The sequence below is a fragment of the Halichoeres trimaculatus genome, unplaced genomic scaffold (genome assembly GCF_033239565.1).
Source record: "Halichoeres trimaculatus isolate MK-OKI-2021-1 unplaced genomic scaffold, fHalTri1.1 fHalTri1_scaffold_3, whole genome shotgun sequence".
In the NCBI taxonomy this organism is placed as follows: domain Eukaryota; kingdom Metazoa; phylum Chordata; class Actinopteri; order Labriformes; family Labridae; genus Halichoeres; species Halichoeres trimaculatus.
In genome coordinates, this window is record NW_027437181.1 from 23371372 (window position 1) to 23385241 (window position 13870).

Sequence of the window (13870 nt, forward strand, 5' to 3'; positions counted from 1 at the left end):
TATACGTGAACATGTGTATCACATAGTTCTGTCTACTTTTGTTGTTGCATTTTAAAGTATCATGTGACAGCTTTTCACAAGCTTGTGCTTATATTTAATTTAATAAGAAGTAGCCATCTGATGAACCCGTCATGGTGTCAGGATTAATTCAGGAACAGGTCTAGGAAGGTGTTGCCACACGGTTGAAGACGCTCATAGTGTTATACCGGGGTGTGATGCTGCAGTCCATCTGGCTAAAAGAGAAGCCGACCCAGTATCACCCTGCTTCTGGCTAAATAACCTGCCAGACTGCCATCCAGCATGTCTCCTTCTCTTATTTCCTCTTCCCTTCTTAATTCCCTTGCTTTGTTTGTGCTCTGTTTTTCAATGTGTGTATCATGTTAACATGAACACTTCTCTCTACACTCGAGACTAACTAGGGCTTTGTACACTGCCTGGTTAAAAACAGTCGCCACTTGGATTTAACTAAGCAAATAGGTAAGAGCCTCCTATTGGATACTTACTGCATGGGTGATTATCTTTCAGCTGCCAACAAGTTATTTAACCCCAACTGGTGCAATGAGTTGCTTCTAAATCCTTTAACAACCATGCGGAAAGACACATCCCGTGGTCGTGGTAAAAGATGTTAGTCTGTTTGAGAAGGGTCAAATCATTTGCATCCATCAAGCAGAGAAAATATCTAAGATTGCAGAAACTATTACAATTGGGTTGAGAACTGCCCAATGAATTTTTAAAAATGGGAAGGATAGTGGGGACCCATCGTCTTCAATGAAGAAATGTGGCCAAAAAAATCCTCAATGATAGTGATCAACGATCACTTAAACGTTTGTTGAAATCAAATTGAAGAAAAACAACAATAGAACTCAGGGCTGTGTTAAATAGTGAATATAAGAGCATTTCTACACATGCAATATGGAGGGAACTCAAGGGCTAACCACAAAAAAAGGCTTCATTTGCTAGGGAGCATTAAGATTGGACTCAGAAGCAATGGAAGAAGGTCATGTGGTCTGATGAGTCCAGATTTACCCTGCTCCAGAGTGATGGGCCATCAGGGTAAGAAGAGAGGCAGATGAAGTGATCACCCATCATGCCTAGTGCCTACTGTCTAAGCCTGTGGGGGCAGTGCTATGGTCTGGGGTTGCTGCAGTTGGTCAGGTCTAGGTTCAGCAAGACTATGTGCTCAAAGAATGAGGTCAGCTGATTACCTGAATATACTGAATGACCAAGTTACTCCATCAATGGATTTTTTTTTCCTGATGGCATGGCCATATTCTAAGATGACAATGCCAGGATTTATTGGGCTCAAATTGTGAAAGATTGGTTCAGGGAGCACGAGACGTCATTTTCACACATAGATTAGCCACCACAGAGTCCAGACCTTAACCCCACGGAGAGTCTTTGGGATGTGCTGGAGAAGGCTTTGTGCAGTGGTCAGACTCTACCATCATCAATGCAAGATCTTTATGAAAAATTAATGCAACGCGGGATGGAAATAAATCTTGTGACATTGCAGAATCTTATTGAAACAATGCCACAGTAAATGCATGACGTAATCAAAGCAATAGGCGATCCAGTGAAATATTAGAGTGCATGACCTTTTTTTTCTGGTGGCTACTTGTTTTTTGGGCCAGGCAGTGTTTCTTGTGTAAAGCCACAGTAGTGTCTATGGTTTAGTTTATGGTCAATTGGTTTAATGTTTTCATATAATTTCATTTTTTGATGCAAAAACACCAATCTCAAAACATGTTTGTTTTTTATTCTAATAATCAGTGAGCTGGACTTGCCGAGAGTGAAACAGTTGCACTTCATGCATAGATACTTGCCTACAAAGTAACTAAAAAGTGTGTTATGAGGAAAAAAATCATTAGAAAAGATACCACTGTTTTCAATACAAATTTCTATTATCCTATCCATGAGTTTTTATAAGGAGCCAAACCGAGTAACAATTTTTCTAGTTGATTTTATTGGTGGTAATAAAAGGCTGATACACATTCGTTGCCACCTACTTTTTGCTGTCGTAGGCATCATGAGACCTAAAAATCACTTTTAATACACTACTGAGTGTGTGTGACAAAGCCTGTGGCTGTAGCAGGTGATAACTCTCATCAAAAGATAAACAAAACAACTGCTGGATTGCAGAAACTGGTTAGCATTATAACTAATATGACAATAAAAACTGCTGTCAGTCCCTTGGCTTTCTGGCTGTGATACACTTCTTGCTTCCTCCCATTTCTTTTTGCATTCGTTAGAAGATGATACTGGCCTTGCCTGGGGTAATTGTGGATGATTCATTCACTGACATTCAGTCAGTGACATGTCACTTTAACCATCCAGGTTAGGGCCGGCAGACATTGTGACATCGGATGCAAAAGACCAACAGGTTAAAAGTTCAGTGTGGGTGTACGGTATAAGGTGCGTAATGTTATATCCATTTACAGTTTCTAACTTTAAGGACTATTTGCTCTGGTGACATATGATCATTCCCCAAGCAACTTTGTCTCTTTGCTTTCCTGCTTTCACAAACTGTGTTGGACTTTAAAATGCAGTAGCTTTGAGCTAACATCTGACAGTCCTGATCCAATACTAGTCTGTATCACACACATCTATTGTAGTTTGAATGTAGTACCAAAGGCACTAAAGTTACTAAGAGAAATGTTTCAGTGTTCATCTCAGATTTTTTTCTCTTAGATTACATCTTATTTCCAGCTGTGTAAGAATGAAACAAAAGCGCCTGCCTGTAAAGTAATGCTTTATCCCACAGTCTAACTCTCCTGAGGAATTACTGAAGTGTGTTAATTGACTGTTCTCATTGGGATACTGATGAAAAGAATTCCAGCGACATGATTGATCGAAACCTGCAGGTAGTTTCCTTGGAGACTGTGGAATCAATTAGTTTTCTCAGCACTTTATGATGCAGTGTTCTCCCAGTGGCACTTCGCCATAACTCTCCTCTTGTCCCTGTAGAACTCAGGCTTGGTCTTGAAATTGTCTCATATCCCTTTACAACAAACAGTCGCATGGTAGTAAATTAGCAGCGCTGCATTTCACACTTTCTTTTGAGCTGAGAGGTTTTGGGCACGTTTCCATATTCTTGAATATGAATCATCCTCAGATGGCTCTAAACTGGCACTGTGTTGTGTGCTTTTAAAACTATAATCGCCGTTTTCTATCGTGCAATTTTTTCAGTTGCTTAGGGCAATCTTCTTTCAAGTGTATTGTGTCTCTAGGAGCAGTTTTATGACAAGGAATATTTCTCTACATTTGAGTCTCAAGACAACATTTTTTTTCCATTTAGGCTGAACCATTACTGTAAATGCTCCTTTTCCCACATGTAAATATTTTATTCTGCATCTCTGCCATACAAAGCATACATAATATGCCTGAACACCTGCTATAACTAACATAAAAAGTGTTGATTTTTTTTCTTTTTCAGTGCATGATGTCAGAAGAAGGTGACCTAAGCTGTACTCCGCAGGAGAATACTGCATTTCATTTACACAGTTCAGCTTTGACAAATGTGTCTTTCTTTGTTTTATAAAGATTTTGTTATTCATTTGTCTCTTGCAGTATGATCAACATCATCATGGACATTACTTCAAACTCACCTTGATGGTGGGAAGCACAAGGTCCATGGCTGCACACTGCCGTGGAGTCAGACTTCTGGCTTCCTCTCGAATCACATGCTCCTGAAAAGACATGAGATCACACCAAACAGGAGTCAACAAAACATGTACATGACATGCATCCAGATAGCTGACATTTTTTCCTTGAATCAGTGTCAGTATGCTAAGATTTGCCGTTTATCAAAGAGCATCACTCATGGTCTTTTGAACTGTAGTTTCCCACCGGCCCAGACTACCTCTTAAGAATTTAATTCAATCGTGAAAAATGCTTTGTGTCAGTGCTAATTGAGGTTTACCTTCTGAATTGATTGCAGCAAATAGCTTTAGTCCCTGCCTTATTTCCCCTGTGTGTACCTCATAAAACACTGACAAAACAGTTTAAATGTTTTGAAGAAAGGAGCTTTAAGAAACTAAACCACAGATAAAGCCAGGGCAGCAATGTTGATCCTACACCACACACTTCCATCTGTCGAGCCCTCTGTGTCAAAAACAAACTGCCTGAACTTCTGCGTTAGCTTCACGTTGGTTACCAGATTTAATCAACATAATCACAAAGTTAGAGGAATGTGCTGCAGCATGAAATTATACATTCAATGCCTCAAATTAGAGGCTTCAGATAAAGATTACATTTACATATTTTAGATTCAGGAGTGATATAGATTTAATCTACCACCGGGAAGTTCAACAAAGACTACATAAAGATGGTGTTGCTCAAAAATATGAAAAAATTACACACAACTGAGCTGAGAAATGTGATTGTTTTTGGGGCTATGACTGCACCAGGCTCACTTGATTTGTATTGACCTCAGTTCCAGTTCATCTCCCGGTGCCATAAGAAAGAAATAATGGTGAGTCTCAAACAAATGAAGGCTGAAAGCTGGAGTCTCTGTGATAACAATGCTGGATGCTGTAATGGTTATTTGATAACAAGGTGCTTACTTATAAAACTTTAATAAAAACCATACCTTGTTTGAAATCATGACCTAAAATTACAAAAATTAATATATTTCACAGCTTGAAAAATATGTTGGTCTTCCACTCTTGACATTTGAAGGAATGCTGATAAAGTATTACAAATCCTCCTGTGAAATTCTTTAGAAGCAGATAAAAGTGTGCACAGGATTTATTCTGGTCGGAGACTACGACTGTCCCAGTTGAGAACTTTAATATTTATTTCTGACAAACAACATCAAAGACATCTCACAGTTTAAAAGGCACCAGCACTCATTATGTGAAAGGCACTTATGTTAGTATGTCACTGTTAGTAAAAAGGGTCACAATATTGGATGATATGGTTTAACTGGATGATAATAATTTTGACACAATAACACAGCCAGACAAATCTAAACTGAATTAAAAAACACTCACAGAGAAATATATTTTTGTGAAGTGAGCTGAAGATTATGACTCATCATAACAGGAGAATAATAAACAACTTTAGCACCCTGGGAGGGAAACAGACATACACACCCATCTCTTCACAATCGTACCAGAGCCAGACGTTTCTGAAAATGATCCCCCACATCGCACCAAGTAAGAACATCCCCGCGGATAAACACACATATACATTTACATATCATCCCCTGTAAGACTGAGAGCTGAAATACTTCTCGGAGGTACTGTCAAAGCACAGTTGTTAGTGAAACAACAGTGTAACCACTGATCCAATCCAGTGCCTCCCTTCACAGAGCTGGAGGGATTAAACATCCTCTGGTCACATCAGCAATTAGACAACAGTCTGGCTGGTGTTGCACTGAGTTACAATGAGCGATGCAAGAGGCCTACAGTGGCTTATAAAAGTATGCATCTGTCCAAACTTTGTGATAGAGGTACTAAGTGAAATGTTACACTTTGGTTGTGCAAAAAGAATGCAGCATCTATTCCATATGTACAGTGTTATGAATTGTGTATGTGATGAGATTAAGAAGAATATTTGCATGTGTTGCTTCTTAAAGAGGTCAAAAAAAAAAAAGTGGAATTTTAGATCCAGAGGGTCTGAAGTTTTCTAAGATGCGTGTGCTATCCACAATAAACAATAATCCACACTCACTAAGTACAGAGTCCATGTGTATCTGTGGGCATCACGTATGTTTCACTGAAATGACAACATGCCTGCTGAGCTCAGTGAAATCCCCTTTCATTCAGAGAGTGCAGGATTGAGACAATATGAGGTTTCATACTGAGACAAGCAGTGCCTTCCTTAAATCCATCACTCAACATACCTTGAGTTTGGACAGCTGTCCTAGGTCCTTGGCGGCATTGAAGATCATCTGTGCTCCTTGCTGTAAGAGAGACAGATAATTTTTCTTGTGAAATAAAAAATACAAAAAGATAAACTGTTTTAAATTGAGGGAAGATTACAAAAAATGGGAGATGAAAGCTTAAATACTCTTAACTGTGATTGTGTTTTTAAGCTGCACTTGTCTCTTGGACACTCCAAATGTCAGAGGAAGAAAAGTGATTGAAGATTGTTATATGATGGCTTTAACTGCGCTTTTACACCTCCAGTAGCATCAACAAAAAAAAATGTAAGTATGATATTCCTGATGACAGAAATGTCCATCAGGCTTTTGCTGAAAGATTAACTGTTTGAAAACAGTCACTCGTTGTGTGTGAAGATTTAGGGATGCCTTGTTGTTTCATCTCCTGTACAGTAATTTGTGTGTTTTGAGGGAGCCGGAGAGAGGGCCGAACAGATGGAGGAAATGAGAGAGAAACAGGTGGGGAAGAGGAGGGAGGTGAAGAGCTGGCTGAGAGATGAGAAGAATAACAGAAAAAAGAGGGAGAGATGGATAATTAATCAAACTCACGCTCTGGTCATTCAGTGGAGGCAGAACAATTGTCCTCTCAATGGTATTGAGAACGATTTTCCAAAGCTCTTTGAGGACTCGTTTCAAAACAGTCTTCTCACAAATCTTGGCAAAAAGCATCAAACTGCAAAGCAGCAAAAGAAGGGCATATATCAGGTCAACGATAAAAAGTAAGTGTCTGAGGATGAGCTGAGCTGACTGAAGGCTTTGAGTGATGATGCCTTTGTAAATAAGGTGGTTAAATAAAGAAAAACACCTGTGATTCATGAAATAAATGCACAGGCTTTATACTTTAATCTCTTGCCATTGTGCAAGCAGGGTCTCAGAGACAGGAGGAAGGATTTGGTATTTCCATATCATTAAGAGGATTCCCTTTAATACCACATTGGCCTCAATGTTTCTTTGACAAATGGTGGAGAGCAATTCCCAGGGCTCAGCTGAAGCATATCGTCATTATAGTCCTTTCAAGAATGCCACAGAAGTTAAAAAAAGCACTACCTGGAGTGAATTAATAGACAGTCACAGAAATTTCCGGTCTCTGTTTCTTTTAGAAAAAAAGGCAAAGTATGACGCAAGTGATCAACTCACTGCCTGAGACACAAGGTAAACCTGACTGTAAACCTAACCACAGACTTGTGACAGGAGCAGGCCAGCTGGGTGCAACAAACTTTGTTGTAAAGGAAGAAAAAAATCTCATCATAACTGACACTAAAAGTCAGCCAGTATACAAAGAATATTTAATTCATCAGAGTGAGCAATACACAAATTTATTTGACCAGAGATGGTGTCACTTTAATGACCATTCAAAACAGCTTGCCTCTCCATTCATTAGGCTGTTTTCTTAATGATATTGCACAGGGCTAAGACAAACCTCAAGGGACAAATAAGGAACTGGGCAATCTCAGAGCAAACCTCTAATGTGAAACAGTAGAGAAAACTGATTCTTATTTGGTATTCAATTAACAGAAAGTGAGTTGCAGATTTAAACTTGGGATTAAATGGAGACTAGCTCTATTGTAACATACATGACTGGCACAGCATGCTTGGAAATCCTACAGAAATGTATCCAAGTGCTCTGACTGCTATCTTACGTTCCATTTCTGTGCCAGCACCTGTTTCCTCCACACAAACAACAAGGACGTCAAAGTAGGAATTTGGCACATTAACCCTTCTTTTAACAGGACTAAGACTGGAACTTACGGCCGTCAATCTTCACTTCCTGTGAAATTACAACTGGCAATATGACCAAAAAGCAGCTGGCATGCAGTAGAGCTGAGTGCGTTTAGAGCTTATGGCACTGACAACACCAGAGAGACATTCAAGTGTGGGCTTTACATGCTGACTTTTTTGACAGGACTCTTCACAGAGTTAAACCCTTAGCTTTTTTTATTTTAGGGATCCAATGATCCAACTTTTAAGTCCTAATACCAATACAGAGACCTGGGCTGTGGTCTTGGCTGATACAGATATTGATACTGATCCAAACTGATTCCTGTATTGGTTTAACATTCTGTATTCCTCAATGAGAGAATGAGACCAAAAGTATGATTTGGCAACTTCAAGCTTCTCCAGCTTTGTAAACCAAAAAATTGTGTGTATACTATAAAACATTTTATTATTTTATGGGACCAACATTTTTAAATGTGTGGTGAGTATATCTGCAAAACAAACAGGAATTATAAATAAACTCTAAACCTGTGCACTGGTTAAGTGAACAATTAAACCTTCACATATTGGGAGTTGCCGCCAAAGTCGTTGGTGAAACAAGTGAGAAATACCTCAAAAGTGCTGAGCTGCTGTAGTTATTATCCTTCATAATATTTAAGCAATTATATACAGACCTACTGGTGCTGATGACGTATGACATGCACAGAAAAGATAATAGAACTAAGCTTAATAGATCTGCCCTATGGATTCATCCTTTGTCAACATTATCCAATGTAACTTCTCATTTCTGTGCATCCCTACTTGTCACTGTAACTAAAACTCTGGCTTGAAGGGAATGGCCATGAGAGTTGTCAATAAGTTGCAACCAATTAAACTATTCAGAAACTAACAGTTTCACTTCTCACAGGAAGCAGTTTGATAAAGCTGTACCAGACATTTAATCTAATCCCAAAGCATGCCTCTCACGTGTACAGCAATTCTAAACGAGAGGTCTGGATTACCTTGATTCTAGCAACAACAAAAAAAATCCCACCATTTGTGATATAACTGCTATGTTTTAAGCTGCATGAAAGCAGTCAGGACAGACAGTGGACAGATGTTAAAAAAATGTTGTTCTTGTCCCATCTGCTTTTTTTCCCAAACACGACCCCTAACCAAGCAAAATCCAACCCTAGCAGAGGAGTTTGGACCTCAAAGGTCAAAACTTTCAACCTGATGGTGTCAGACAGCTAAGCGTATTGACATTGTGAAGTGGTACGAAACTGTGTTACATAATAGACTTGTGTTCAGTGCATACTCACTTTTTATCAAGCAGGTCCATTAGAGGCCTGAGGACAGTCTCAGCATCCATGGCTGGGTTGCTCCCCTTGATCGGGCCTTTCATCTGAACCAGCTCCTGGTTCATCTGCTTCACACAGTCCTCGATCACACCTTTGAAACTGAGACAGTGAAGACGAGAGAACTTGAAACGCTTTGCTTCTGGTTGCATATTTCAGGCGGCTGCAGTGAAGCATGTTTTGAGGAAGTGCCGGCTCACTCATGCTTATGCTGCTGGATTACTGAAAGATGTTGGGAGCTGTGGTGTCTTTTGCTCAAGTTTAAATGTTGAACAACTTGCTGTGCTCACTGAGCATGAGGCACAGCAAGGGCTTGAGTCAATTACATTCTGAGCATAATACATGTCTGCGCCTAGCGGAGCAGTCTGGTGTTTCAGTTTCACAGGCAGATAAAGACATGAATAGAAGTTACACTTAATGAAAATGATCCCATTCAGACACACAAACAGTCACAACGATGCTCACCTGGAGCCAAACACTCCGCTGAGCTCATCCAGCACTGCGTTGAGTTTATTCTGCAGCTCCTTTAGCAGATCACTGGCCTCTGCATCCAGCTGTCAGGGGGAGACAGACAGTTACTACATCATTACGCTTCATACACCAGCCCACACTGACTTGTTCTCTGCCTCAGCTTGGGTGGGGGTGTTAAGGGGGGGAGACAGCCCCAGAGGAGAGGTAACCTGCCTCGCTTGTGGCCTCCCACTCGTTCTGCCTGCCATCTGTGCCAAGCAATGCTCTGAATACAAATGGACAGCTCACCTCCGAGCGCTGCAATGATGACTGCTTGCCGAGTCATGAGAGTTGATGTCAGCAAAGGAGCAGCCGACTAGGGGGTCTCTCGAAAGGGAACAATTTTGTGCATTACTCCAAAAGTAAAAGAAGAGAGGGCTTGCTGTCAGGCAGCCTTGACACAGTAACATCTCGAGGGAAAAATGCTTACTGTTGTTGAAATATAAATCCATGTCTTTACAGCTGTTCTGGCTCCAGGACTTAAAAATCTCTGAATGATTTTTTATGTTCAGGGAGAAAAGTTGTTGATACAGGGAAAACACTTGTATTTTGTTTGTTCTGCAATATTCTTTTGAGTGTGCAACTTTTCAAAACAGTTTAATATTCAGGAGATGCTGGTGTATTCACAGTTGTTAAACAGATTTCCTCCCAGGATAAAGACAATATTTCTGATCCTGGTATCAGAAGCCTCTTTAGTCTATGTCTCAGCTGACAAATATCTCAGATCAAAAAATTACTGATCATGAAAATATTCACTGTATGATGTAACAACAAACTAAGCTTGACCCTGCAAAGACTTGATATCAACCCACAGCAACACATGTGCAAAACTGAGTCACAGCATGTATGTGCCCATGCATGGCATGTATTGGAGAGCTGCAGCACTGTATTAATGCATGTACATGTGATGGTTTTGCAAATGCTTGAGTCCATCTGTGGATTTTGGCAGAGTCCAGATAAAATGCGTAAATATTGGGTCCCTGTGTATTAAAGTAACTGTCTGTATGAATACATCTGTTGGTCTCAGTGGTTATGAATTACGCTCACCATGTACGAATGTTGAAATTTAAATGTTTAGGATGGAGTGGAGAGCACACGTCACTTAGGCTTAATACCTAAGGTGAATGTGTGAGGCCAGGCACCGCACCACATGCAGAGCAGATCGTCACACTGGACCTGATAAGCTTTAGCCATGGAGCAGCTCGTCTCACACACTCTAACCGTGGATGGCTCAGCTGAAAAGTGTAAGTGTGAACTAAACCTTATATGGACATTGCTATTCCGCAGACATGCCTTTATCTGCAGCCCAGACGAGATAGATTTACTGTTGTGTGTATGTGTGTTCCATGCACACAATTTAATACTGCTGTCACTGCATGAAATATGTTTCTGTCGCTGAGAAAATAGAGGTTGGAGGTGTAATTTCTCTGTTTAAATAACATGTGAAATCATTTTAAGTGATAGCAGAAAAACTCCACAGGCCATCGTCTATCAACAGTTTGCCTTGGCCTGAGGAAAGTTGAAGGGGCCTCTAATCTACAGCCCCTAAGTAGACCCATGAAATTCTCCTGGCTGTTAAGATAAACCGAGGCACCTGTCACATCCTGAGGGGAGAAAATTCTTCTCTGACTCTGTGCGGTTTCTGATGCTTAAGTCAAATGTCTACCTGAAGACTGCTGCTCTGTCAGGAACCCCTCTGTTCACGTCAAGTCAGATCCTTTTTTTCCCATCAAGTGTCAAAAAGCACTATAAGTAACCCTATGACTCTGTCACACAGAGCAAATCTTAGCTGTATTCACTACGAGGGCATTAAATACATTTCTATTAACCCACCTTTTATAATGCATCATAAGCACATTTAAAAAGTCAATATAGGAGTTTGGACCTTATTAAGGGTAAAATCAAAACATTATCATTAAAGTAACAGTCATGCTTTATCAAATACACAGCGTAGCTTGCTGCTCAACTGATTCATAACACTCCATAAATATTGCAATACGTGCTTATAAATACTTATACTAAAGCCTTATGAATGCATATCTATGAGATTGTATCAATGTGTTCCAGATGCATTATATATAGTGGGTTTTTAAAAAGTGTTACCAACATTTCTTGTGAATCAGTCCCGTAGTTTGAAATTTTTATAGATTTGTTTACTTGACTGTTACGCTTAAGAATAAATTAATGGATTAGCCTGCAAACACAATATACAATCTATATAAAGTTATGAATAAGCTTCCTATGTATTTTGAAAATAAAATTTGACTTTTATGTTCATTTCTGCTGCTTTTCATGCTACATTTCCATTCAAGGTTATAATAGTTTTGGATTTGTCATTATAGTTTAGTTTTAGTTAGTTTTGACATTTTTTTTCCATTACAGTTTAGTTTTAATCAGTTTTAGAGCAGGCATTCTAGTTTTTATTTAGTTTTGATTTTTGCAACAAGGCTTAGTTTTCGTTAAGTTTTAGTTTAGTTTCAGTTTAGTTTTAGTTTTTTCATATCGTATCAAACCAGGTGCAGGATTCAAAAAGGTCAGAGTAAATATTTTGTCATACTGTTTATTTTCAAGTCCAACATAGTGCTCACTGCTCAGTCAATGCTGATACTGAACTGTTGGCTGCTGCCTTAAACACATGAAAATAATGTTAACTTAATATAAAAAATAAAAAAATAAATTACATAAAAATAATGTTGACATAAATTACATGAAAATAATATAAACATTACTTATATAAAACAATATAATTTGAGCTTTGATAATTAGAAACTTGGACTCTCTAACAATAAAGGCAGACTCAAATACAATTAAAGTCAGACTCACGTGCAATTAAACTATTACAGATGCTCTAATTCATTGCTTCACTACGTTTCGTCGCAGCACAGCGCACAGCCAGTCAGTGCAGTACACAAGCCTGTCTAAGTACGTCGCTATGATGGTGCTGTACGGCACTGACAACTGCCAAAAACTGTCGTAAAATTGGTTGAGAAAATGTGTCGGATTAATTTAAATCCTGAAGGCTATTAATATTGTCAAAAACAATAACTAAGGACATTTTTACTATAATTTTGGTTCGTTTCAGTTAGTTTTGTGAACACAAGATACAGTTTTAGTTTACTTATCGTTTTTAGTTTCTTTTCCAGTTTTTATCAGTTTGAGTTAACTGCAATTTTAGTTTTTGTTTTTAGTTTCGTTTTAGTTAACTATTATAACCTTGTTTCCATTATGTGCACCAATAATTCAGTAAATATGATCATGCATTCACTAATTTTTAAAAAGGGTATTTGTAGTCATAGTTATTGATTTTAATGCAAAATGAAACATCTTGTTTTTTAATCTAAGGAGACTCTGCCCCTTCCATGGCAGCTACTTCACTTGACACTGACGGACATCCCGAGTCCTCCAGAGTGGACAAACTCTCCCCTGGCTGACAGCCTATCGACAGCAGCCCAGCCCTGCTTCTCTTTGCCTGTTTCAACAAAACAAAATCTACTCACTGGCAGTTTGTTATTCCAAAACATAGTTTGTCCCAAATGGTGCCAAGTAAATAAAGGTTTAATAAACTGCCAACTCTAAAGTGAGAAAATCAAATCAGTAAACAGAGTGACAGTCAAAGTAAAGCCCGATAACAATCAGGGGAGATCAGTGTGTGATGATTTCATAAATATGGGCGCTGTATGAGATTATTTCTAATCTCTGTCATTGGTAATTCTGTGATAACAGATCTTTGTAATTACATTGTCTCAGCGGGACTTAATTGCTGACAAAGAACTATTCTGTGATGAATACTCCACTAAAGAAAACTTTACCTGAAATACACTTCAACTTCTTAACAAGTTTTCAAAACAAATAACACGGAAGATAAGAAAATGAACTATCTAAAATAAAGATCGATTTTTCTTTTACTTTAAGATACTTAAAACTTCAGGTTTCATTTTTCTTTCTATAATAATAATCTGTGAGTTATATACAGGTCTGGGTTTATAAAGTATGGGGTGGTAACAAGGTCTCTTCTTGGGGCATAGCTGGAGAGATCTGTAAGTGTGTGAGAAGCTCATTAAACAGCGACTGAAAAAATCCAGTCTAAAGCATTTTGTGGCTGCAGCCCAGGGTAAAGACAGAGATGATCAAAACCTCAGCCAGCAACTTGGCGAGCCTTTGACTCCACTCTTTGCGTTGGGGAAAGAAGGGGGAACAACGAGCTAAAATAAATATCGCACTTCTAATTTAGCCATGAAAAGAGCTGTGGCAGACAGAAAATAGCAAGCTAAAAATAAAGATGAGATCGGGTGGGTTGAGCCACTATCCCCAGAGCACTGGGGATGGTGAGCTCGAGCAGCCTGTCCAGAGGCGTGATGGGTAATTCAGATTCCGTATGCTCTGTGGCACATGCTGCTGGAGGGGGTTTAGGGGTGGGGTGAGA

General features: G+C 39.2%; 1 protein-coding gene across 2 annotated transcripts in view; it reads right to left on the reverse strand.

The window, feature by feature from the left end:
- Positions 1–13870, reverse strand: part of unc13c (unc-13 homolog C (C. elegans)) — a 121197-nt gene that overhangs the window by 10693 nt on the left and 96634 nt on the right. For both annotated transcript variants that reach the window (XM_074665614.1, XM_074665615.1), the window contains 5 exons: positions 9403–9491; positions 8902–9039; positions 6434–6557; positions 5846–5905; positions 3606–3686 (listed from right to left, as the gene is read on the reverse strand). In XM_074665614.1, coding sequence (XP_074521715.1) covers positions 3606–3686; positions 5846–5905; positions 6434–6557; positions 8902–9039; positions 9403–9491 — 492 coding nt within the window. The remainder of the gene's footprint in view (positions 1–3605; positions 3687–5845; positions 5906–6433; positions 6558–8901; positions 9040–9402; positions 9492–13870) is intronic.